We start from the raw sequence: 24,700 nt of genomic DNA on the forward strand, positions 1-24,700 counted from the left end.
CCTCTCTTTTTTAAAAATAGGAATTAAAGGAGAAAATTCGGATACCAGAAGGATCACCATATATAACACAAAATTGATCCAACAATTCCTTCTAATCGAGCCTCTCGATCTTTCATTATACCTCGAGAAGTAGAAAGAATTACAACCCCCATTCCACCAAAAATCCTAGGAATTCGTTGATAGTTGGAATAGATTCGTAGACCGGGTCGGCTGATACGCTTTAAAATCTTTCTAAATTAACATTTAGCCTATTCCTTCTATGTCGCAGGGTTGAAACCCTTAAATATATGTAGCTTTCCCTATGTTTCCTAACGTTTTCAATAAAACCTTCTCGTAGAAGTTTTTAAACAAAGTATAGTTTTCAGTGATATGAGTAGATGCTATTCGAACCGTTCCTTTTCTTTCCATGTCAGCATTTTTGATAGAAGTTATTATATCGGCTATAGTGTCCCTACCCATGACGAACTATAAATTTGAATTTCTTTATTTTTGCCTCCTAGTTTTGAAATAATCAACATGTTCCGTTTTTTTTTATAAAAATTTTTGATTAAAGGTATATGCGTGAGACACAATCTACTAATTGTAATTGATCTATTTCAGATACTATACTATTATACCATGGTCTCATCGACTAGCATTTATAATACCTCGGGAGCTAATGAGACTATTTTAGTGAAATTCAACTGTCTCAATTCCCGCACCAAAAACTCGAGTTCCTTTTTGATTTCCTTCTTGATCAATGACAACTGCTGCATTGGTATCATATCGTATTATCATACCGTTGTCACGTTTGAGTTCTGTATATGTACGTAAATATACAGCAAAGATCACTAGCTCCTATGATTCGAATACACATCAATTCTCGAGCCCCGCTGTTGTCCGCTACATTCAAATGGGTCTGAGGTTGAATCATATTATTTTTTTTTGAATCTGTTCTTTCAAAGGGTGAAGGAAAAAAAATAAATATTAAATGTCTAAAAATAAATAAAGCAGCAATCTTTTTTTCACCAAATTTTTGGTTTCACATCCCTATCCCGCAATAACGAATTGGGTTCGTATGGGCATTTTGGACGCAGCTATTGAAATAGCTTCTCTGGCTACAATTTTATATACTCCACCCATTTCATAAAGTATTCGACCCGGTTTAATGACAGATACCCAATATTCAGGAGATCCTTTCCCCGAACCCATACGTGTTTCCGTAGGTCTTACTGTAACGGGTTTGTCTGGAAATATACGTACCCATATTTTTCCACCACGACGCGCATATCGTGTCATTGCTCGTCGCCCTGCTTCTATTTGTCTAGATGTGATCCAAGCGGGTTCAAGTGCTTGAAGAGCGTATCTACCGAAACAAATACGATTGCCTCGATAAGATATTCCCTTCATTCTTCCTCTATGTTGTTTACGGAATCTTGTTCTTTTTGGGTTGGTTATTGTTGATGGTAATTTGTCAATTCCATCTCTACTGCAGAACCGGACATGAGAGTTTCTTCTCATCCAGCTCCTCGCGAATGAAACGATTCAAAACGATTCAATAATATTACAGATATACATGTATTTAATTATTTAATGAATAATAGACTGAATCGTGGGATTTTTTGAGGTTTAATCTGTCATGTAGGAATTTGTAGATCTTGTTTGTATATACAACTAGACGATTTCTTTTATTTTTTTTATAGAATGTTTTATAACGAATCTTTATTTTTCCCTTTATCGAATCGCCGAAATTTTTTCAATCCAATAAGAAGGCTTTCGCGGGCGAATATTTACTCTTTCAATATCTGTTTCATTCGTAGGGCCAGCCCACGACCTCTCAGAATAAATGAATTGGTTCCTGGTTCGTTCCGCCATCCCACCCAATGAATCATTAGGATTCGTTTTCAATAGAATCTTTTGCAGTCACAGGTTTCGTCGTTCCCATCGCTTCTCGATTAATGGCTAGGCCTGAACTTTGCAATGGAGCTCCTAATGAAATTTGTTCCTGAGTCAATCTCCTCTAGCCTATCGGCTAGAGCCATCTTTCTTTTTTTTTTTCCTATTTTCCAGATTCATCTAATTATGGTTATGGACGAATCGGTATTGAATTGATGCTTTATTACACTGCTTTTTATGAGATGATTCATAGACAAAAATTTCTTTTTTGAATCATATATCATTGATATTCTCCTTCTCTCTTTCTTTCACCCTTCCATTTATCCACATCCCTCTATTTTCGCTTCACAACCTATAATCAGATTTATTTTCCTTTATGCAAAAAAGATTTCAGTTGCTACAACGATATGATCGATACATCATATAATGACTGCTTCCTTGGATCCAGATAATACGAAGCAATGAGCTGGTTATAAGTTCTATAGTTATTAGTTCATACTATGGGCAGGTCCTTTTTTTTTGAATCCTAGCCCTACCCTAAAAAAAATCAACGAGTCACACACTAAGCATAGCAATTATACCAAATGGTCAATCGAATTTTTATTCAACCCTATAGAATTAAGAATTAGAATTGCTCATTTTTGTTTTGATTGAACGGAAAAAAATGAAAGAGTTTGTCATTTTTTGTTCCATCAGAACTGGATAGCTGGAAAGAACGGAAAGACAAGGCGCTAAACGCCCTCGTCTACAAATATCCAAATTTGGATGCCTAATACCCCATAGATAGTTCGAACTGTATAGGAACAATGATCAATTTTAGCTCGAATGGTCTGTAGGGGAACCCTGCCTTCTCTGATCCATTCGACACATGCAATTTGTTTTCCGTCGATACGCCCTGCAATTTGTACCTGAATTCCTTTTGTATCTGCTTGTTCGGTTAATTCAATAGCCTTTTTCATTGCCTTTCGAAACGAAACTCTATTCTTTAATTGTAGAGCTATATTCCAAATTCTGCAAGAATCTTAGGTTGTCCATAAGGTTTTGCAACTCTTGTGATAGCAATGTTGAGTCTCCGGTTCACAGAATGAAAGCCTTTTTTTACATTGATCTTTAATTCTTCGATTCCTGGAGCTCGACCCTCTATTAACAAATTGAGGAATCCAATCCTATATAGATTATGACCTGGATCAGATCGATTCTTTTTTGAATCCCTATACGTGCAATTCCTTCGAAACCTGAGGATCCAACGGATGTACATTAAAAATCCTTTTTTTTCATCTTCCTGGAGACCGCCGGAAGAATTTTTTGGTTGTGCGAACGGATGTCCATCAAAATATGCATATTTTACTTAATATTTATTAAAATTTATATTTCTAAATAGTAAAAAAAAATTTTTTTTTATAATATTTAACTCTTTTTTTTTTGTAGGCTTGATCTTGATCTGTCAAATCAAAGTCAATCAAAAGGATATTTTTCTTTTTTGTTTTTATCCCTAGGCTTTCTCCTCGAAACAGGAGAGGGATTTGGGCAGTGGGAAGTAAGGGACGTCGAGTCTGACAAACAGGGTGACAAAATGACTCGGACGTAGCAAGGTAAGATATAGGCAGTGGCTGGCGAGGATTATCGAAAAAGGGAAAAGGGAAAGGTCTATCCAGAGGTCCCTAACCAACTAATCCCGTTGATAGCTAGCTTTCTGACCCGTGCCTTTGGCATAAAAGCAGGCATAATACCTTTTTAGATGCATGGCATTGAGAGGATCTGCTCATTCTTCTCCTTCTGAGTTAGCTATTCTATATGCATTCTCAGGGTGAACCGTGGTGACGACATATGGTCCTTCCCAGTTTGGCCCAAACTTTCCGGGTGCAGCAGAGGGAAAAATCTTCTTCAGAACCAGATCTCCTACTTCAAAGCGGCGCTCCCTTCTTATGGTAAATCCTGCGCTGATATATCTGGGCATGGTGGGCCGCTCGGAGCCGCTTCTCATCTAGCAATTCGAGCTGGGCTAGACGCTCTCTATGCCGTTCCTCCTCGGGAAGCTGCCCCTCAAGGGAAATCCTAAGAGATGGGATCTCGATTTCAATGGGGAGGACAGCCGCCATTCCATAAACTAATGAAAAGGGCGTTGCATTGGTAGGAATAGACGTTCGATAGGCCCAGAGCGCGAACGGGAGCTTCTCATGCCAGTCACGCCCAGCAAGAAAATGCGCTCCCGCGTCAAAGCATGCTAACGCGTCTTAGTAATAGGTTTGTGAGCTGATCTACGAGCACCCTTGCTTCTTTGGTCTACGATCAGCTAGCGCGCGCCTTTACTCCGCCCAGCCCAAGTGCTTGGTTGCATGGGGCGCTAACGCGCAGTAGTTTTCTTTGCGGGGATGGGATCGGATCCTACTCGAAGCACTCCACCACGAATAAGAGTCTTTGGGTTGGATAGGCAGTAGAGACTATAAAATAGCCTATCTTTAGGGCGGGCTTTCAAGACACAGATGAACTACTCCATCTGGAAAGGGCTTTCCCTCGGGGGGAAAGAGACTGAACTACTATTAGGTAAGGCCAGAAGGAGACTTGAGTCCAAAATCCATCGAAAAAATCCCTTCCCGGCCGACGGGACTCTACGTCTGGGTCTTATCCCATCTCAAACTCGGATTAGGAAGAGTGACCTTGAACTACAGACCAATCAACATAAACAATACAAGAAAAGAAATTTATTCTCCTGCCGGGAAAAGAAAATAAGGCAAAAAAGGGGGAGATAGGGAAGAGGAGATTAAGGAAAGTCACTCCACTCCATAGATAGTTATAACAGATTCTTGTTTCATTTTCAATTCCTTTCGGGTCGGAAACGCGGGCTGCTGGTGGGGCTGTGCCCATTCTCCCTCTTCTTCCGCTTTACAACCGGAATAAGGAACCTTAGAATTCACCCTACCTGTCGATGAAAAAATGGGATTTGAGAGGACCAGACCACCAGCTAGCGGATCAGAAAGATTTGTATGGAATGTCCTACTCCTGCCTGAGCTTTCCGATCAACCAATCCCCTATTTCAGGGACATCTGTGTTAAGTAGGTCCAGGGATCACTGATTAGTCGAATGAGCCCCTCCCTCTGGCCTATCATTCATTGGTCGACCCGGCTGGCGGCTCCTGCATCTCCTGCGTCTCCATGGGGGCCCCTTCCGCCAAGTTTGCTGCTAGGAGTCCCTCTAGTCGAATCAATAATCAATAGAAGTCCCAATAGAAGTTGACTGACCTGGCTCTTCTTTCGACGATCTACTGCTCCCTCTTAGTTGCAGATGCCCATGCTTTGATTCGAAACCCCTAGCCAGTGATTAATCCCCAGGAAGATCGGAGTATTGAATTCCTCCTCCCTTCGGTCCAGATATTTTGGAACCCCTCCCAGCAACGAACACCTTCCTACTGCAAGGTGAGGCTCTGCCCTTCCCCTAGAATCCACTCCGGGTCGGAGGAGCAGCTAGTCCAACTTCTTGAGCAGCCGAGATATTGAACAACGAACATTTGATTGAATTCCTTGCCTCACCCTGAGATGAGAGGGAAGGTCGATGTTTGACTCGAATCCTGGACCTGATCTTTAATCCTACACCGGTGTTTGATGCGATGGGAGAAGTTTTTCATGTCGGCTGGCCGCTCGTCCATGCCCAATCCCAATGGACAAACCTTAGATCCGCCCCTAGCTCTATAATCCACCCGTCTTCCCCAGTCCCTGAAAGCCCTCCTGGGCCTAGCCCTCTTTCTCCACTCGAGTCTTAAGTTCAGCGGCTTTCATCGTTGACGAACACCTGCGCTAATAAGACAAAGAAGCGGGGAGTCTATGCCTTGAATGAATCAGTAACAACGGATTAGTGGAATGAGGGATCAAGAGACGGATAGAAGGGGGGGAATGGCCTATCAATCATTGGTGGACCTTCCCTTGAACCGGTCACGGAGCTCTCAACTGAGTTGTTTAGGTTCTGGAATTCCATCTCTAGTTGGGGGTTTCGGTTCTAAGGTTCAAAAATGTGGTGCGGGTTCATCTCTCTCGACCAGTTCAGGTTCAAGGGAAGGGTGATCGAGGGGACCAAGACTTTAGATCTCTTCTCTATGGCGGGAGGTTTCTTTCGTATCAAGAGTGTGTTGGGGAGGCCAGGGAAGACGGATTGGATCGAGAGGCGATGCCTATGCCTCTTCTTTATCGATAGGATTCCCATCATTTGCAGTCTCCGGCGAAGGAGACAAGGGCGAGGCACCGAACCCTTTCAGGGCCTCAACCTCCATCCGTCATTAGTAATCTCAATCCGCTTTTCCTATTCACTAGTACACTGCGCGCTACAACTAGCAGCCTGCGGAAAAAGGCTAGCGCGCTAGCTAGCTACAACTAGTTATAGCAATAGCACTTTGAAGCCTGCTGAAAAACTACAGCGCGCAACGGTGCTCTACGATCCGCTTTACTCCGCCCAAGTGCTTGCTGCTTGCTGCTCGTGGGCTTGACAGCGCCACTCGTTACCACTAAACGACGAAGCCAGGAGCGGAAGGAGGGACTTGAACCCTCAACCTCAGCCTTGGCAAGGCTATGCTCTACCATTAAGCTATTTCCGCCAGCTCCGGTAGTGGCGAAGCACTACTGAGCAATTCACGTATCACTTGATACGGACGACTTCTGTTTTTCCGCCGGACCACACTGAAGACCTCCGATCGAGCTACGAGCACGAGTAGGTAGGCGGCTAGGGGGGGCTGGGAAGGAAGGGGGGACCCTTCTTTTTGCTTCGCGCCAGATGAGATGATGATTAGTGGGTCAGGGGAGGTGTGTGTGTGCTCTTTATCACTATCACTAAAGGGGGCGGGCTGGCTGGGCTGCCTTTTCAATCAATCTCCGGCCGCTCAGTGCCGCTATTGGTACGAGTTGTAAGGAGTCTTGGTCTCGAGTCGAGCTGGGGCGGCATCTGTCTTTTAAGTTAAGTCATTTCCTAAAACGGCTCCTCTTATTCTACGATAATCCAATTTCATTACCACGAGTCTGCTCGGAACCGGTCGATTCCTGAGCCATTCGTTCTCCCCTCTCGGTTGGCGTTTGCCAGCCACTAGAGCAAGTAAGAGAACCTACAGTGAATGAACTTAAAGAACCGAAGATTTTGACCGGATTGTACACCTTTGTGTCTGGCTATGTATATGGATGTGCATAAAGAAGGGACATCTCTCTCTCGACGGGGAAGAAGCTGCAGCGGCACCTCACGAACTTCTTACTGGGGCAGCACCTATAGGCGCGAGTGTTTGGATGCACGTGTTTTGTTCATATTCCTGCGCAGTTAAGAGATAAATTGTCCCCCAGGGCAACCACTTGTGTCTTTCTTGGAAATGCTCAGTCCGGGTATTTATGCTATGACGTGAAATCCAAGAGACTCGATGTATCCTTGAATGTTCTCTTTAATGAGATCGCCTCATATTTTCCTTAACCTAATTAATCGGCCCCGGGGGAGAATGGTGATGGAGATGTATTGCGGCCTTCTCCTGTTCATCAACTCGAACCTCATTCTTCTGCAGTTGATGTTACGGATCAGCCTCACTCTTCAGGCCAGCAGCTTTGCCCAGCATCTTCTGCCGATTGTCCTGTTCAGCTGACCTCAGAGGATTCCAGTCACCCGGCACAGCATGTTTATTCTCGGCGGCGATTACAGTCTGTTTCCCAGGGTCAGACTACTCAAGAAGATCAGCAGTCTAGCCCAGTTGCTTCCCTTCCAGTCGCTTCCTCAGATTCTGGATCCCTCTCTCAGGCGCTCGTATAGAGCCCTCTAAAGTTTCTTATCCCGTTGAAGGATTTGTGTCTTATCTTATGAATCGTTTTCCCCAAAACATCGAGCTTACCTCATGTCAGTTCAATCTTCTCATGAACCTGAATCATTTGCTGAAGCCTCCAATCATTCTTGCTGGAGAGATGCTATGCAGGAAGAAAGAAATGCCCAGGAAAAAAAGAATAAGACTTAGTCTCATTGCCTGCAGGGAAACAAGCCATTGGCTGCAAGTGGATTTACAAGATCAAGCATAAAGCAGATGGCTCGGTAGAGAGATACAAAGCGTCATTAGTAGCTAAACAAAAATATTGAGTCGAAACTTCGGAAAGATTTGCCCCAGGTTGCTAAAATGACCACCATTCGTGTCATTCTTGCCTTGGCTGCAATCAAAAAGTGGTCCTTATTTCAACTTGACGTGAAGAATGCCTTTCTCCACGGAGATCTGCAAGATTTTCTATTCAGCCTCCTCCAACTCCAGGCTTCTCTTCTCCTAGGAATCCTAACTTGGTATGCAAGCTCAAGAAAGCTCTCTTTGGGCTAAAGCAGCAAACGTAGGCAGCAAGCTACGGCAACAAGCGAGAAAGCCCCTACTAGGTTAGGGGCTTTCTCGCTTGTTGCCTCCGTTTGCTGGGTCTTTCTTAATCAAGATCTTTTCCGTAATTTCATAACCTCCGGTCTTTCATTTCAATTTCATAACCTCTGGTAAGAAGAAAAGAAGGAGGATCAATAAGAAAGGCAAAGGGAGTCTTCGGAGCTGCTCAAAGAGAGGACCAACTTCTCTTCCGGTTAGAAAGGAAGCCAACAAGAAAGAAGGAGGAAGCCAAGCGTCCGGCAAGAAAGGAAGATGTCCCTCAGCTTTCGGGTTCCCAACAAGAGGGGAGAATTTACCAGAAGAAGGCGGTTTCGGATAAAAAGCAGATTTTTTCTTTGACCAGTTTAGAAAGCTCTTAAGAAAGGCAGGTAGGATACCGCACTATCCCTGAGTCTTTTCGAAACATCAACCAGCAACCAAGCAACGGCTGAGCTAGCTGATCGTAGACCACTCTCTCCCGGTGGTCGAGCTGCTCGTAGACCACCTGATTTACAACCAGCCTGTGGTCGAGCTGATCGTAGAGCACCGTTGCGCTAACGCGCATCCGTTTTCTTGCTGCGCGTTAGCGCAACGGTGCTCGTAGATCAGCTTACTCGAGTAGGGGCTCATCCCTTGCTTGCTTGTTCTGGCGCGCGCCTGACTCTCCATTGGGCTCATCCCTTGCTTGGTTAGGTAAGAAGCGCTAACGCGCATCCGTTTTCTTTGCGGGGCGCTCCTGCGCCCAACCTAGGTTAGGGTTCCAAACCTCCGTTTGCACCGTTTGCAGGCTTGAAAGCGGCAACCGCCCTATAGAGTTTTGGTTTTCTACGCTGCTCGGGATGAAGATTCTGAGCCTGATGAGCGTGATCGATAGCCCGATGCTCGTGGTAGAGATGAAGAGCCTACCTACCTATTGGTTCAGTAGTTTATTCATTAGTCGAATCAGTTGTTGATTATGCAATCGGTTAAACAGTTCACCCAGCATCAGTAGCAAATCCAGTAGCATAGGCAGTTGATCCATCCATTGAAGCAAATCCTACAGACTGCTAAGCTTATTACTATGATCCTGTTGATTCAGTCGAAGAACCAGATCCATCAGTACCGGTAGTCACTTAAGTCAATCCAGTAGCACAAGTAGCAAAGGTAGCAAGGGTAGCAGGTCCATCAGTCGATGATCCGGATCCAGTCGATGAAGCAGTGGATTCGGTTGATGATCCGCTTGATCAAGTCATAGGTTTTGCAGTTTGTCAAGCTCTCGACCATATTTTTTTACTAAGCGGAATTCTGTTGAATAAGCGGATGTTGCATCACTAACAGCATAAGTAGATAGAGGTCCAGGTGAAGCAGTCAATTATGCAGATCAGCAGTAGTAGATTAAGAAGTCGATGTTGCAGTAAGTTGGCCCAGTCTCTCACCCAGCAGTATATTTTATGCCCAGCAGCATACTTCAAGCCAACTGAAAGGTTGAACCAGCACCAGTGAAGGCATAGGTAGGGGCTTCAAAGGCGTAGGTATAGGCACGACAGGTAAACAAAGCAAACAAAAGCAGTTCTGGGCTGGGTCGAGAGCCCATTTCAGATTCTCCGGTTCCAGATCGAGCGATCCAATTGATGTTTCACCGGGGAGGAAGCAGCACCAAAGCACAAAGTGCCCAGAGCGGGAACGGGAGTAGAGCCTTCAGTTGGAGAACCCATTCCCGAGCTACCAGTTGGAGATCCGGGGTTGGTCTCTAGATCCTGTGCTAGTAGATTGGGGCGAACCCACACCAGTGGTCTAGGTACCAGCGAAAGCAAGGGCATTGGAAGCGGGAAAAGAGACAGCATACCTAAAGAGATGGCCGACAGGAGGCAAAGGTGAATTTCAAAATTGTTTTAGTTTGCAGCCCGGCGGTACGCGAGCGCAACAACTGAGGGGGTTTCAGTGCCCGTGATATCCCTGCCATTTTTTGGCCCAACATCCCTTCCTGTCCCAGCACCAGAGATAGTAGTAGTAGTCACAGGGGGCAGAGGCAGATACAGACATGAATAAAAAGAAATAACCGCGCAGAGAGTCACGGGAGCACAACCCGTGACAGGAACAAGGGCGGGAGAAAGAGCAAGGGTGTACGGAGCCACTAGAGCGTAGATGGGGCAGGCGACAGAGCTAGCTAGTAGCAGAGGTGAAGGCCTCCGAGTAAGCAGTTTCTTCTATCGAATCATGACCAGCATCAGAGCACCAACCAGAAGTAGCAGCAATTCTAGAGCTGGGTGTAGTTCCAGTTGTTCCGGTTCGAGCAAATACATTGAATTTCGAAAGGCATTACTATCTCGCCCAGATAAAGATCCTATTCTCGTGCCAGGTGCCAGAGTTTACCTAGTACTTTCAGTTCCATATCTGGTTGACCGAGTCAGCAAGATACGGCCAAAAAGCCGCTAGCCCCTAAACGAGTAAGGCAAGCACCCTTAGACGTAAAGTAAAGGGGCAGCCAAAAAGCCGTATCGCGCTAGGAAAGGTAAGGCCTTTACTTACTCGTTTAGGGGGGGCGTTAGCCCTTATTAGAGTAAAGGCGAGTCGCTCATGGAGTTGCTTGTTTACAACTACTCGGCTTGGGGGCAAGCACTTGGGCGGAGTAAAGCGGATCGTAGAGCACCGTTGCGCTAACGCGCGCGCTGTAGTTTTTCAGCTTGCTCGAAAGCCCCAACTCTAAACCAAATAAGGAAAAAACAACCTTATTTGGTTTAGATACAGGCAACTATATCCATCTCTTTCTGTCTATACGCATATCGATCTTTTTATTCGAAGCAAGCATATGTCGATCTGGCTTTCTATACGAAGAAGCCCCCGTCTATTTATTGACGATTCCACTCTGATATCGATCCGTTTCAACTAGTTTCTTCCACTTCATTCTTCATCTCCAACCCTTAGTCATTCTATAGGGCGATCTCCGGTTAACCCTATTGAATAGCCTTACTGAATAATAGAATCAAACCCTGGACCACCAGTATGCAGCTCGCACTGCTCCAGAATCGAGCTGAAATAAGGATCCATCTTGTACTGACCTTTTATAGCCTCGAACCCAACAGCTTCGACAAACATAGCTCCTAAAAGAGAAAGCCTTCTGCTTAGTGCATCAGCAACTTGGTTTTTTTTGTTTCCCGGACTTGTGCCTAAGTATGAAGTTATACTCTTGCTAAAATGAAAGCCATTTTGCATGTCTGCTATTCAACTTCTTTTGGGCATTGAGAAATTTGAAGGCTTCATGGTCAGAGTATAAAACAAACTCCTTTGAAATCAAATAGTGTCTCCACTGTCGCAAGGCCTGGACAATAGCATAAAATTCGACATCATAGGTCGAATATCTCTTTCGAACCTCATTCAATTTCTCGCTGTAAAAGGCAATTGGTCTACCTTCTTGGCTAAGCACCGCTCCAATGCCTACGTGAGAAGCATCACAATCAACTTCGAATACCTTTGAGAAATCGGGTAAGGCCAATACAGGGGCACTTTTCTCTTAAGGGCATCCTCTGCTTAACTAGTCGAAAACTACTTTCTGCTTCCCCCTACTTCAAGAAGCTCGAACCGATTTTGCTTCAGACAATCGGTGATTGGAGCTAGTTGGCTGCTAAAGTTCTTGATGAAGCGCCTGTAGAAAGTAGCTAGTCTATGGAAGCTTCGAACTTCCGTAAGAGACTTTGGTGTAGGCCACTCCACTATGGCCCGTACCTTTTCCTTGTCTACCTCAACTCCATCTGAGGTGATCACAAACCCCAAGAAAATCAAACTTCGCTGCCCAGCAAGCAAGAAGAAGATGCGCGTACTAAGCAACCAAGCAACGGCTGAGCTAGCTGATCGTAGACCACCGCCTTACTAATAATTGGGCGAAAGGACTTGCTTGTTTGTAAGGCGTTTTCTTCGCAGGAGTGCGCATCCGCGCACTTCCGTTTTCTACGAAATCACATTAGTAGGAATAGTTGCTGAAACATCTCCAGCGTCTCCACTGCCCACAGAACAATCGACTAGAAGACAGAGCAGCGGAGGGACTTCAAGTATTCATGTTCAAGAGCAAGAGTAAGTCAGGTTTAGGCGAGTAAGGAGAGGTCTTTCAAGCGCTTGTTTGGTACTAGAAGCAAGCTCGAACTACCAGAGAAATTGGGTGGGCCCCTGAAAAAAAAACCGAAATCAAAAAGAAAGAAGAGAAATTGGGCCATGTTTCCCGAGAGAGGCCGCCTTCTCTCAGGCCAGCAGTCTTCTACTTCTAGTCGACTGCTCTATGACGGGCTTCCCTGTTCCTGGGCTCTGCTCGCTCGTCTACGCTCCGACCCAGCAAGTAATAATTGAATTTCATTTCCTTACCTTTACTCGAGTAGGGGTCGTCAAAAAGGCAATCAATCAGAATCAAGGAAGAAAAAAAAATGGAAATAGTGAATCAAGATCTAGATGGATCCCTATCTTTATCTCTATCCACGGAGATACCTATCTATATGGAGAGAGATCTATCTATGAATCGATCGTCACTATCCTCTATCCGGATAGATATGTCCCTATGAGCGACTACGCCGATCTTTATATGTTTTGGCCACGTCCGTTTCCGCTCCGAAGAGGAAGGTTTGGATCTTTCAATCTTATGTCGTGAGGGATGTGACCTATGTTAGGTCCATAAGATACCACAGCTTTTGGTGTTCTATGATTCACCTCCGAATAATGAGTAGGTAGTTCGATCCTTTTGATTCTTCTCTTCCTAGTAAACTGATGGGGGGATCCGGAGCAATAGGTCGAATTACTATATAAAGAAGAGTTGTTAACTATAGGACTTCTTGTTCGAGTAGGAAGATTTCGGTTTTTCTCGTTCCTTCTCTTCGATAAGAATAGGGATTTGAAATGATACAAATTCCTCTTCATTCTGTTGTGCTCAGCGAAGGAACTGCCTAAGCATACTTTTTCGGATCCAAACTTCTTTGTTCTTTCTAAGTCTTCTTCTTGCATAGAAGAACGCAACTGTTGCAAAAACCGGGATTTTAGTAGTAGGCGGCACCCCCTCTTAGTTTTGAGTAGGCGGAACCATTCTGTTTTGGTTCTTCTCCACATTCTTACCGGGTGATCCAGGAATTTGCCTATGATTTTTTCAACTGATATGTCGATATAGAAAGATCTCCTTATTTCTTCACCGCGGGTTCTCGCGTCATTTTCTTGAAAAGATATTAGATCACCGTGGGACACTTTCAAATGAGTAATGCTTACCATTCCATTATTCACACAAACCCTTCGATGACTTATCGGCTGCCTTGCTTGAGGAATAGTTTCACGAAAATGGAGACGAACCGGAATAACGTCCGATCTTGTTTCTGGATTGAGTGGAAAAGGGATATATGAAGTTCGTTCTGTTCCTCTGTGCATCTCTGTGATGGGTAAATCCCCATGAAAAAGGGGCAACTTTCGTGTAGTTTGTGATTGGATGTAACTGTTAAGATTTTCTCTCGGATAAATCTTTCTCTTAATAGATCTCTTCTTGCTCCTCAATCTTCGGAGAATGCGGCGTTGTATTATTGTAAGTTCTCTGTTCCGAACATTTCCTGGAAGTAGACGACAAGTTTTAAATCTTAATGCAGGCAAGGCATATCTCGTTTTTTCAGTCTTTTTCGCCACATCGCGTATAACGGGAATCGAACCCCTCTGCTGCTGGCGGGCGGATGGAGAATTTCCTACTTCGATCCAGCAAACTCCGGAGCCTCAGTGGACAAGGTAGGGCGCCGCAACGCGTCAGGTTGCTTTGCCCCTAACCTAACAAGCAAGGGCCCCACTATAGCTAAAGGCCCCTATTTGAGTAAGGCGCGCGCAACCTATAAGCGCGCTCCCGCGTCAAAGCATGCTAACGCACAACGGTGCTCTACGATCAGCTCGACCACCGGGAGAGAGTGCTCGTAGATCAGCTTACTCGAGTAGGGGCTCATCCGTTGATTCTTGGATGCGCGTGCTAACGCGCCCAGCGGATGCGCTAACGCGCAACGGTGCTCTACGATCAGCTTACTCATAATTGGGCTCATCCCTTGCTTGCTTGTTCTGGCGCGCTAGCCGTTGTATATAGTCGGGCCCTTGCTTGTTTAGGTTGAAGCGCGTTAGCGCAGTAGTTTGATTGCGTATCGCGCTAGGCGCTCACGTTTTTTGGCTTCGCTGGGTGTAATGAATAGAGATCTCCCGCCAGCAGTCTTCTCTTCCTATCACTTCACTTCGTTCGAGAGATCTGATCTCTTCGGACCTCACCGGGCCGGGCGAAGGGGAAGGAAGGGGTGGGTGGTCCGGGAACAGCAACGGGAGAGGGCTCGTAGCCCCCCCTCTCCCTCTTCCCCACGCCTATTTGTTCCCCGGGCCCCGGAGAGATGCGGAACTCTTTTTTTTTTTTTTTTAATAAAAAAGATGAATAGATAGGGCCGTGATACATTCCGGAATATTGTAAAGGTAAATAGACTCTTTTCGTCCCGCCCGCCTGAGGACCTATGTGAATGTTTTGGAATGGGGATGTTCGCCTTTTGTAACAAGTAGACCCACGATACGGACTAATAGATGTTCCTACTGTTACCCGTAAGTAAGATCTATTCATAGTTGGTCAGTCCCCCACGGCACGGCTTCTCGCTTTTCATGAATGTGTCTCCCCCTCTGCTTATGTGAGTTTGACCCGCCTTTGACTCTGCTTGCTTCTGACTCCCTATGAGCCGTTTTACGACCTTACTTTTTCGGAGGGTCGGCGGGACATGGGAGCCTCAGCTCATGCATCGGTTTACCGAAATCACCCCCGCTATCCCACTTCCTTCTATTCAAAAGGCGAGCAGCCCTTAAACAAAAAGGCCAAATTCGGGCTCTTCTTATATATTTATATAGCCCTAAAGTAGGTAGCCCCGAAAGCCTCACTCATAAGTTGCCGGGGTTGACAATGGAAAAGGCAGATGGGCCGCGGAGTCATGGGAACGAGGAAAAGTCGTTATTTGTTGGAACAGAGATGCGAACGGAGGCCCGCCTCCACTCCCCTTTCTCCTCCAACCCACAACCTTCTAGAGAGGCCTATACCTAGCCTAAAGCTGGGGGCCTCAAAACAGATCAAGCAGGAGTTTCAGTCAGAATCACTCTACTGTGCCGCCGATCTATTGATTCCATTCATTGCCAAAAACAAGGTGGCTTGCTTTCTTTCAAGCCACACTGGAAGGGAGGGATAAAAACCTCTCTTAAGGCGGCGGCTAGGGTTGGTTGGGTCTTTGACTTTGACCGCCGCAGCGGTAGCCAAAGAATCCTACGCAATCCTAGAGCTTTCTATTTTTTTTTTAATTTATTTTATATAAATAGAATCGCGTGGAAAGGAGCGAAGCCTCTTTCTATCTTTCTATGTAGATCGCGTATACAGGGGATGCTGTACATGATCCTTTGATCAAGATTCCGTTACCGATTCGATTTTTGCTTTTTTTTCTTCTGGCCGTGCCGTTTGTTTGATTGATTCTTTGGGCGGTAAGTCAAGAGCCGATCTCCAAGGCAACTGATTCTGGAAATAAGGAACAAGGAGTCAAGAGGAGAGGTGTAGCCGATGAGCAACAGGATGAGTAAGCTAACATAACTGCAGGGGATGATGAACACAACTATCTGATGATGCATCTCAGCTGCTTCATTCTATTGAAGCTTGGGTAATTGATGATCAGATGGATCGGGTAGACGACCCAGCAGAAACATTGATTCTACCTGAGTATTACCCCGGTTCATTCTCCATATCGGCCTGGACTCCTAAAGCAAATAAGCCCCCCGATCGAAGATGAAAGCCAAGGCGGACAGCAAAGGCCATTCTCGATATCAGCAAGATGAACGCCTCTCAGGCCACTGCATTCTCTTGTGCGCACCTCACCTCAGACTCCAGATCCCACGTCCCTGATCTTGGGTTTAGCCCATTTTAAAGCGTCCCGCTTCCCCCTCCAAAAAGAAAAGAATCGGTCATTCTGGATAAGTTCCCCAACGCCCCCAGAGGTATCCCCAAACCAATGTTTAGGGATTCCCCAAACATTGGTAACGTAACCAGGCAGTGACGGAACATGAATGAGACGCTCAACTCACAGGGACTAGATAGGGAACTCGTCACCTTAGGTGCGTCTAGCGGCTCCACAAGCCTAAACTCGTGTGGATGTCTCCCCAACGTTGGATGAGGCTCTCCTCTCCACGTGTGATCCACGAGACCATCCCATCTCATCCTATCAGCACGCATTCCATCAATTCCAAGATTCAAGACAAGAAGTAGAATCAAGAATCAAGATCTTGATCTTGAATCATATTACTCGCGAGTCTTTCTTGTTTGTACCGATTCTTTAAGGATCTTGGGATAAAGATTAACACCTGACTCATTGTACTCATGACCCGGCTTATAATTTGATAAAGAGCACTATTCTTCTTACGAGTAGAGAGTTGACAAAGTGGCCCGGACAAGTGGGCACGAGTACTAAGAAGTCCAATAGGACTAAGGCCTCAATATTGAACCATTGGGTAGAGAAGGACTCTAGCCAAATCAAGGACCAAGATCCCCAAAAAAAAGTCGACCAAGAAATCACGACTGATCTCAAAATTGGTCCAAAGTCAAGAGAAAAGATTCATGACCATCGAATAGCAAAGATAGGGGCATGGTTCATTATGAGTTGATCCCATATACAAAGGGAAATAGAATGGCGCCAAACCAAAGGGTTATTGGAAGACAGCTTCTTTCATTGAGGAAGTCACCACACGGAAGTGGAAGCAGAGCCTAAGTGTTTGCGAAGCTAAAGAAGGCCTCAAAAGCAATCCCCATGAAAGGACAAGAGGTGAACTTGAAGTGTGAAAATGAATGGATGCAGTTACCGTCAGGAATTTTATAAGAAAGAGGTATGAACCAGTAAATGCTTGTAATGGATAAAGCAAAGACAGAACCATCTAAGAGGAGGGCATTCTATCTCGTAGTAGGGGTGGAAAGCCATGATGATTTCGAACAAGGACTGCAAAGCAACAAAACTAAAGCAGCATCACCAGAGAACCCAGAATAGGTCACTGGGCAAAAGAGAGCACAGATCTGCATCCTGGTAAGTTTGACGCCATTCCAAAAGGCGCGCGGAGAAAAACGCCAATCGAAATGGCGTCATATGGAGGAGCTTTCAGAAAACGCCCTGGATCACAGGGACAGCTCGGGAAGGCAGAAGCCAGCGAAGAAAACTACAGGTTGCTTTGCCACCAACCTAGCGAAGCCAGCGAAGAAAAGCTGATCTACGACCACCCTATATAAAAGGGCGTTAGCGCTTTACTTAAACAAGCAACGGGTGAGCCCCAGCAAGCAAGAAGAAGATGCGCGTACTAAGCAACCAAGCAACGGCTGAGCTAGCTGCTCGTAGACCACTCTCTCCCGATGGTCGAGCTGATCTACGACCACCCTCCTCTTTCCGTCCGCTCTTCCCGAAGTGAGCGAATTGCATGTAGAGATCCGTAGGGGCTTATAGTTTAATTGGTTGAAACGTACCGCTCATAACGGTGATATTGTAGGTTCGAGCCCTACTAAGCCTACCACCCCTAAAGTACAGTCGAAGTCCCCGCCACCCTGCAGATCTCAATGACGCGACGGCACCTGGAACCACACTGCTGCCGCTGCCCTTCGGGCACGCCTCCTACGCTTACCACTCACCTACGCTCTTGCAGCATGCCCCCTTCGGGCAATACGGCTTTCGTAATACGCGAAGCAGCTGAGCGATAGCTCTTCGATCGCTATATTCTTGCGATAGCGAAGGTCAGATCAATCTGAGCGAAGTTACGGCTTTAGGCGAAGAGCGAGAGCGATTCTATAACTTATTGTTTTTGTTTTGTTCCCGAACAACGATCATTCATTACGGCCGGCCCGACCAAACACTGAAAGCCCGGTCCGGGCAAGCTATATTATGGAACTGATCTGACCGAACTGGGAAAAATGGAACAAGATCTCGATCTCAATAAGGAATTGGAATCAGGAAGGGCCGGCAAGAATCAATGCGATAACGAGGGGCGATAGCGAAGGCGTGGTTCATCCTCTAAGATAGAGTAGATGCGAAGGTTCGGATCGAAGATCTTCGCGAGACGGCCCATGAATCTCGAGAATCGAGCGTGGGGCGCGTTAGCCCTACCGCATTCCGGCCCCGGGGCCTGAAATTGGTCCTTTCTTTCTCTCGTCTTCTCTGTCTATTGAACAATATTCATTGCCTCACCTAAACGGCTATGTCAATAGTCATCGCCTTGCCCTTGTCTAATAAGCCGTCTGAAAGACGCATTGCCTCTTTCAGAGCCAATTCTTCAATGGCCTTTTCCTTTCCTTCTCTACTTCCCTCGAAACTCCCCGTAACTGCACTCGCCACTTCAATCGCTACAAGCCACCGGAGCAGATATAGCAATCGGAGCTGGAGCTTGGGTCGTTCTCTTTCGTTCCGGCTATCTCAACTCAGCCATTCCTGTTCGTTCGGCTGGCAGATCAGCTGATCTACGACCACCCTCTTCATGGTGAAATGGCGGAAGCGAGGCTGGTCTACGACCAGATAGGAGGTGCGGCAGGGGATTCGTCGAGATAAAGATCACATCGTGGTTTTGGCCTGGCCCATTTCTCCTATTGCTGGGATTGCTGCCTCCGCATCGGATCACTCGGCTACCAAAAACCTATTTTGGGCCCTCAGTTTTCTGGCATCGAATCGAGCCTCAATTATGTCTGGTAGGAGAGGTAGGGAGGGTTCGGGTGCGGATGAGCGGGAAGAGGCGGGGATCGAATCATCGGCTTAACAGGCAGTTGAAAGGGAAGTAATGAGGTAGGGATTTGAATACCAAGGATCGGATGCATGGCCTGCCAACTTGATAGCTGCTTCAAATCCATCTATCTATGAACGAAAGAGGTAGCAATCTCCTCCTTGTGGTTAGTTTTTATAATAAAGCAACAAGCTCATCCCCTCTTGATCCTGTGAATTCATTAGGTGGGTCATCCCAACATTCGTTCCAATCCGATCAAGTATCGTTCCCCCCTTACGCAATAGGGGCCGCTTTTACGTCCGCTTTTCTCGTTGATTATTTAGTTGATCCCTTCGACCGAGAGACTGACGCCAGCCAGATAAGAATGTCTTTTATGGATTTCGAGTCGGGAATAGAGCAGTGGCGGGATCGTTGCTTGGTCCAAGCAAGAAAAGCTGATCTACGACCACCCTATATAAAAAAAAGGGCTTTAGCGCTTCAACCCTAACCAAGTAACTCCATGAGCCCCTATTTGAGTAAGGCGCGCGCCAGAACCAAGCAACGGCTAGCGCGCCAGAACAAGCTGAAAAACTACAGCGCGCGCGTTAGCGCAACGGTGCTCTACGATCCGCTTTACTCCGCCCAAGTGCTTGCTGGATTCGCGCCCTAGCTGATCTACGACCACCGTTGCGCGTTAGTGATCGTAGACCAACCTTTTCTTGCTGCTGATCGTAGACCACTCTCTCCCGGTGGTCGAGTGACGGGATGGATGTGGAGCCCCTGTTGAGTTTTGGTTTTCTTGCTGGGCGCGCTAGCCGTTGCTTGTTTGATTCTTGCCTCCGTTTGCTGGTTCGGACAGCTATTCCTAGTAAAGGAAGAAAGAGCTCTTCTCTAGCTGGATTGGCAAAGCAAGGATAGCTACTAGTAAGACAGCTCCTAAGTTTATAAGACTAAAGCTACTAGTCGGAGCACAAATGTAGAAGGTCTTAGTACGGCTATTAGTACAGTTGATTAAGGAGGTCACTGATGTAAGGAAGCTATAGTGGCTAGTCTATACGGCTAGGCTAGTAGGAAAGGGAAGCAGAAAGAGAGAAGTAAAGAAGGTCTGTCTAACCGGATAGTCGAACAAGACAGTAAGTAAGGCAGAACTAGTAAGACAGAAAAGAAGAGGAATAAATAAGGTCACTATTCATAGAGTCAAGTAAGAAAGGAAAAGAAAGAAAGGTCTTTAGTTACAGTAGTCTGCCAGCCAGTAGTACCTGTAGTCAGAAAGCCGAAAGCCGCCCTTTTAGTAACTTGGGAAGGGTATTGCCAACTATTAGCCAAGTAAGAGAGGAAAGAACAGATCTTTCTTACCGGCTGGCTAACCAGACAACTAGTCAATAGAAGAGGTATTCTCCCCTTTGCTAGCTTTACGAAATCTTTTCCTCTTTAACATGGAGCAGTACTACTATGAATAGAGGTAGATAACTACGAATAAATATAAATTTCTTAAAATATTATTAAATTTTTAATAGTAGGGTTTTTAAAAATTGCGTATATATAGTGCTCCGCTAGTCTGGGTTTCACATAAGCATTCCTGAGCTGTACGGACCTTAAGAATAAAGGCTTCAAACCAAGGGAAGGACTGTTTTCACATGCCACAGTTAGGAGTTTGAAGTACGATACTGACTGTTCACTTTCTAAAAATTTACTCCGTATAGTCTGTACCGGAGTGGTTAATCGTCAAAAGAACAACAATTGGTTGTTGCATTTCAATTCATGTGATGTAAAAGAGGGCTTTCTCGTCTCGCAGGCAAGGGTGAGCTTTCTCACTATACAATGACCACTACGAACGAAGGACCAACGACGATGAAGGAGGAGAAGGAGGAGGAGGAGGAGCTAATTCGGACGGAATCGAAGCGAAGAAATTCTGAGTTCATGCCACGACGATCTATATGGAAGGGCAGTTTTGTTGATGCATTCCTGTTGAGAATGCAGAAGAAAAGAGATCTTCTTTTGAACAGGAAAATTTGGTCACGTAGATCTTCTATTTCGCCGGAATTCGTTGATTGCTCCGTACGAATTTACAATGGAAAAACTCCTGTTCGTTGTAAGATCACTGAAGGAAAGGTTGGTCATAAATTTGGAGAGTTTGCTTCTACACGGAAACGAAGACCTTCGAGAACAAATATTGGACCGGGAAGAAAAAAGGGGAAAAAGTAAAGTCTAAGCGCATATGGCACGAAAAGGAAATCCGATTTCACATTTCATATTCACTCTTTTTTATTCTATAATAAAGTTTATAGTGAAATAAAAATATCTGATTCAGATAGAATCAGACAAGCCGCCTCTAGCATTTCCATTTCGCGATTCAGATTCTGAGCGCGAATCTGTACATTCCTCAGAATCTGAAGAGGGAGGCCCGCACGACGGGCCTCGAATTGAGACTCGCCCCCCCCTGGGGGAGGCTCGGGGGAACCTGTCCCCCGATCTCTTGCGGAAAACGAGGCGGCTCATCCCGCTCAACCGCTTACCGCTCGAGAGCGGGAGAGTGCTTCTTGCTCTAATTCTCAGGCGGCGGGCCCGTCTGCTGCGGTATTACACCAACTACCACTTCTGGTTCCGGACCCGGACCCAGTCTCGCAAACCGGATTTGGCTCTACAAAGAGCATGCGTCAAAAGATGCAAACGAAATTCTTCAAGGAGAAAACCATTTCTCTATAAAAAGAATTTAAAAAATTTAAGAACTCATCCAATCTGACGCAAGGCTCTCCGAGCCTTTTAATTCCAATCAAAAATTAGCGAATTTCTATTTTTCGTTAGTTAAGAGAGACAGAGATGAATACTCTATCTCATCTCTAACTCATTTCTTATCTGACCTTGAAAAAATAAAATAAAAAAGATAGCAAGTTCTATGCACAAGTTTTCTCAGTTCTTTCTAATTCACAAGAATAGAAGCCTTTCTTTTCTTGAGTTGCAGAAATATGCAACAGGATAAAGGAAACCGATTGAGAAACTTGCATGGGGCTGGCTATTCACTCACTTTTTTCTGCTAATGTGCAGCGGCGAGGAGCCAACTGGTTGTTGGACCAACCTATGGTGTGTTCCGGCGAAGCGCCGGGTTGTTGGTAAGGAGCGTGAGCGGGCGGGGGGCTCACACAAGTAAGTGAAGGACCCCCGTAGGGCCTTTCTGAAGTGTGGCCCACACACGGCCAGGGGGGAAAGAAAAGGGAGGGGGGATACAGGTCTTCCAGATCCTTGGGCGAGTGGTCTCAGTTTTTTCTGAGATCGACTTTTTTTTCTTCCAAAACCTTTCTTTTTTCGGTATGCCGCTCCGCGAGCAAGGAGCGCCGCGAGCAGAGCGAGAGAACGAAGTGGGCTGTGGTGATGTCAGAATTTGCACCTATTTGTATCTATTTAGTGATCAGTCCGCTAGTTTCTTTGATCCCACTCGGTGTTCCTTTTCCATTTGCTTCCAATAGTTCTACCTATCCAGAAAAATTGTCGGCCCACGAATGTGGTTCCGATCCTTCCGGTGATGCCAGAAGTCGTTTCGATATACGATTTTATCTGGTTTCTATTTTATTTATTATCCCTGATCCGGAAGTAACCTTTTCCTTTCCTTGGGCAGTACCTCCCAACAAGATTGATCCGTTTGGATCTTGGTCCATGATGGCCTTTTTATTGATTTTGACGATTGGATCTCTCTATGAATGGAAAAGGGGTGCTTCGGATCGGGAGTAACCACTAGTGATAGGGCAAAAATAGGGGGGAAGGACAAAGGAAAAAGCGATGCCTACATTAAATCAATTGATTCGTCATGGTAGAGAAGAAAAACGGCGCACGGACCGTACTCGAGCTTCGGATCAATGTCCCCAGAAGCAAGGAGTACGCCCGCGTGTTCCAACGAGAACACCGAAAAAACCAAATTCAGCTCCACGTAAGATAGCCAAAGTACGGTTGAGCAATCGACATGATATATTTGCTCACATTCCGGGCGAAGGTCATAATTCGCAGGAACATCCTATGGTGTTAATAAGAGGAGGTAGAGTGAAAGATTCGCCAGGTGTGAAATCCCATTGTATTCGAGGAGTCAAGGATTTGCTGGGAATTCCGGATCGAAGAAGGGGCAGATCTAAATATGGTGCGGAAAAACCCAAATCGATATGAATGGAAGATGCCTCTGGAACTTTTTTTTCTCGGTCAGTCGAGGGAACAACCACAACGTTACGCCCCAAAATAGAACTATACGGAGCCCTTCCGAATGACTATAGTATAGTATACTACACGAGCCAAGAAAGAGTGTAGTAGACTCCATTCGCCCGTGGAGGTGAGTGGAGGAAGAATCCACAAATATGCTACAGGTATTGCTTATAATAAAAGCTCGTTCATAAATTCACTCGACCACTTGTTAGTCTTGCTACACTACACGACACGAGTGACGGGTGAAGTTGAAGCAGACACGGTCAAGTGAAGTCGACTTCACAAGTGATTCAACATACCATATTGACATAATAAAGAAGAGAAGGGTCTCGCCCGGCTGAAAAACTACAGGGCGCGCTAGCTAAAGCTAGCGCCCTTATTTGGTTTAGTAAAGGGGGTCGCCCTAAACGAGTAAGGCCGGATTTCATCTCCTGCGCCCTGATTTACAATCAGCCTGATTTACAACCAGCCTGCGGTCGAGCTGGTCTAAGACCACCCCTGATTTACAACCAGCCTGCGGTCGAGCTGGTCTACGACCACCCCTGTAGTTTTCTTCGCAGGAGTGCGCATCCGCGCACTTCCGTTTTCTACGCTGCTCCAGCATCATTTACGGATGAAGCCGAATCAGAGGTCTCTCGAGCCTCTTGATTCTTGAGACTTCTTTCCATGCAACAGGAAAGATTTGTCAGATCCTCCGCTTCGTTTGTCACGGATGAAGGACCTTCCCGCTAAAGAAGTGGAGCATCTCGGCTTTCTCCGCCTTTGGAACCAGGCGACTTAGTATACTACGGAAGGAGCCCAGAAGGCGTATTTTAGTATTTTCATGCTTATGCATATGGAAAAATGATTTAGATTATTTTGATTGATTTGCGGGACGGCCAAACGGCTTTGAAAGCCAGACATCAGCGGTTTTTGAAAGGGGCTATTAAGACGATGAAATGCGAACGAAAGCATGCGTTATGCAAGGAGATACTTCGCTTCGTCTAGAAAGATGGCCAGATGAACCCTTCTTCAGCTTTGGGCCCGAAGCACCTGACCACGAATCGATTGTTCGAAGTCCATCCCCTCCACTTTCATTGAAGCCTTGGTCGCTTAGGTGGGGTAAAGAGTTGTTCCTAGTGGCCTGAAATTGAAGTCGTGATCCCTGGGCCAGCCCCTGTGTCGTGCAAGAACCATCAGATTGTGGTGGACTTGCTTATGTTGTTGCTTACGGGCTATGAGGGGTGGCGTGGTGCGACGGGTCCAGAGCTGATCGTAGACCACCCTTCTGTATAAAAGCTCGAGTGGTGTTATTCGGTGAGCCGAAAATACCGAAATCGGGTTCAATAGAAACCTACTGCGATTTCCCCTTCCCCTTGGTAGTTTGGTAGGGTGTTGCCCCGAGAGTTCCCATCCCGCAACCTCCTATGGACTCTAAGTGGTGGGATTTCGGGGTAGAAGGTTCATGGTAGGTAGTTCCAATGCGGCGATCAAAATCCTTTTAGTATGTAGCGAGATCCGTCCTCCAACCAAGGGATCGATATACAAATCATAACTAAGGCTAGCCCGCTGGTAGTAGAAGGAAGCAGAGATTCAGGCAGCTAGGCATCAGTT

At 45.9% G+C, this 24,700-nt stretch overlaps 5 protein-coding genes, 1 long non-coding RNA gene and 1 other non-coding gene across 7 annotated transcripts in view; 4 read left to right on the plus strand and 3 right to left on the minus strand.

Annotated features, from left to right (window-relative positions):
* The window catches only part of LOC122647153, a 32,698-nt gene extending 28,369 nt beyond the window's left edge, over positions 1-4,329 (minus strand). The window contains exon 1 of the long non-coding RNA XR_006330809.1: positions 4,105-4,329. This is a non-coding gene — a long non-coding RNA (uncharacterized LOC122647153). The remainder of the gene's footprint in view (positions 1-4,104) is intronic.
* LOC122647141 (NADH-ubiquinone oxidoreductase chain 5) overlaps positions 1-6,650 on the plus strand; it is a 12,912-nt gene extending 6,262 nt beyond the window's left edge. The window contains exon 3 of the mRNA XM_043840629.1: positions 6,639-6,650. Within this exon, the coding sequence (XP_043696564.1) occupies positions 6,639-6,642 (4 nt within the window). The 3' untranslated portion in view covers positions 6,643-6,650. The remainder of the gene's footprint in view (positions 1-6,638) is intronic.
* Positions 6,386-6,457, minus strand: TRNAG-GCC. The gene has a single exon. It is a non-coding gene; the product is annotated as a tRNA-Gly (tRNA).
* Positions 6,651-10,855: 4,205 nt separating the features above from the next.
* Positions 10,856-16,424, minus strand: LOC122647143 (ribosomal protein S4, mitochondrial-like). Its single transcript, XM_043840631.1, is given in 2 exon segments — positions 10,856-13,809; positions 13,812-16,424. Coding segments are annotated over 2 exon segments (1,080 nt in total). The 5' UTR covers positions 13,843-16,424; the 3' UTR covers positions 10,856-12,760.
* Positions 16,425-20,773: 4,349 nt separating this feature from the next.
* LOC122647136 (ribosomal protein S19, mitochondrial) lies at positions 20,774-21,127 on the plus strand. The gene has a single exon (XM_043840624.1). The coding sequence runs from the start codon at positions 20,774-20,776 to the stop codon at positions 21,125-21,127; it is 354 nt and encodes a 117-aa protein (XP_043696559.1).
* Positions 21,128-21,130: 3 nt separating this feature from the next.
* On the plus strand, positions 21,131-22,669 carry LOC122647150 (NADH-ubiquinone oxidoreductase chain 3). The gene has a single exon (XM_043840639.1). It carries the CDS (start codon positions 22,292-22,294, stop codon positions 22,646-22,648), a length of 357 nt encoding a protein of 118 aa, XP_043696574.1. The 5' UTR covers positions 21,131-22,291; the 3' UTR covers positions 22,649-22,669.
* A 27-nt stretch (positions 22,670-22,696) lies between these two features.
* Positions 22,697-23,086, plus strand: LOC122647149 (ribosomal protein S12, mitochondrial). The gene has a single exon (XM_043840637.1). It carries the CDS (start codon positions 22,697-22,699, stop codon positions 23,072-23,074), a length of 378 nt encoding a protein of 125 aa, XP_043696572.1. The 3' UTR covers positions 23,075-23,086.
* The last annotated feature ends 1,614 nt before the right edge of the window (positions 23,087-24,700 follow it).

Source organism: Telopea speciosissima, unplaced genomic scaffold, assembly GCF_018873765.1.
Source record: "Telopea speciosissima isolate NSW1024214 ecotype Mountain lineage unplaced genomic scaffold, Tspe_v1 Tspe_v1.0012, whole genome shotgun sequence".
In the NCBI taxonomy this organism is placed as follows: domain Eukaryota; kingdom Viridiplantae; phylum Streptophyta; class Magnoliopsida; order Proteales; family Proteaceae; genus Telopea; species Telopea speciosissima.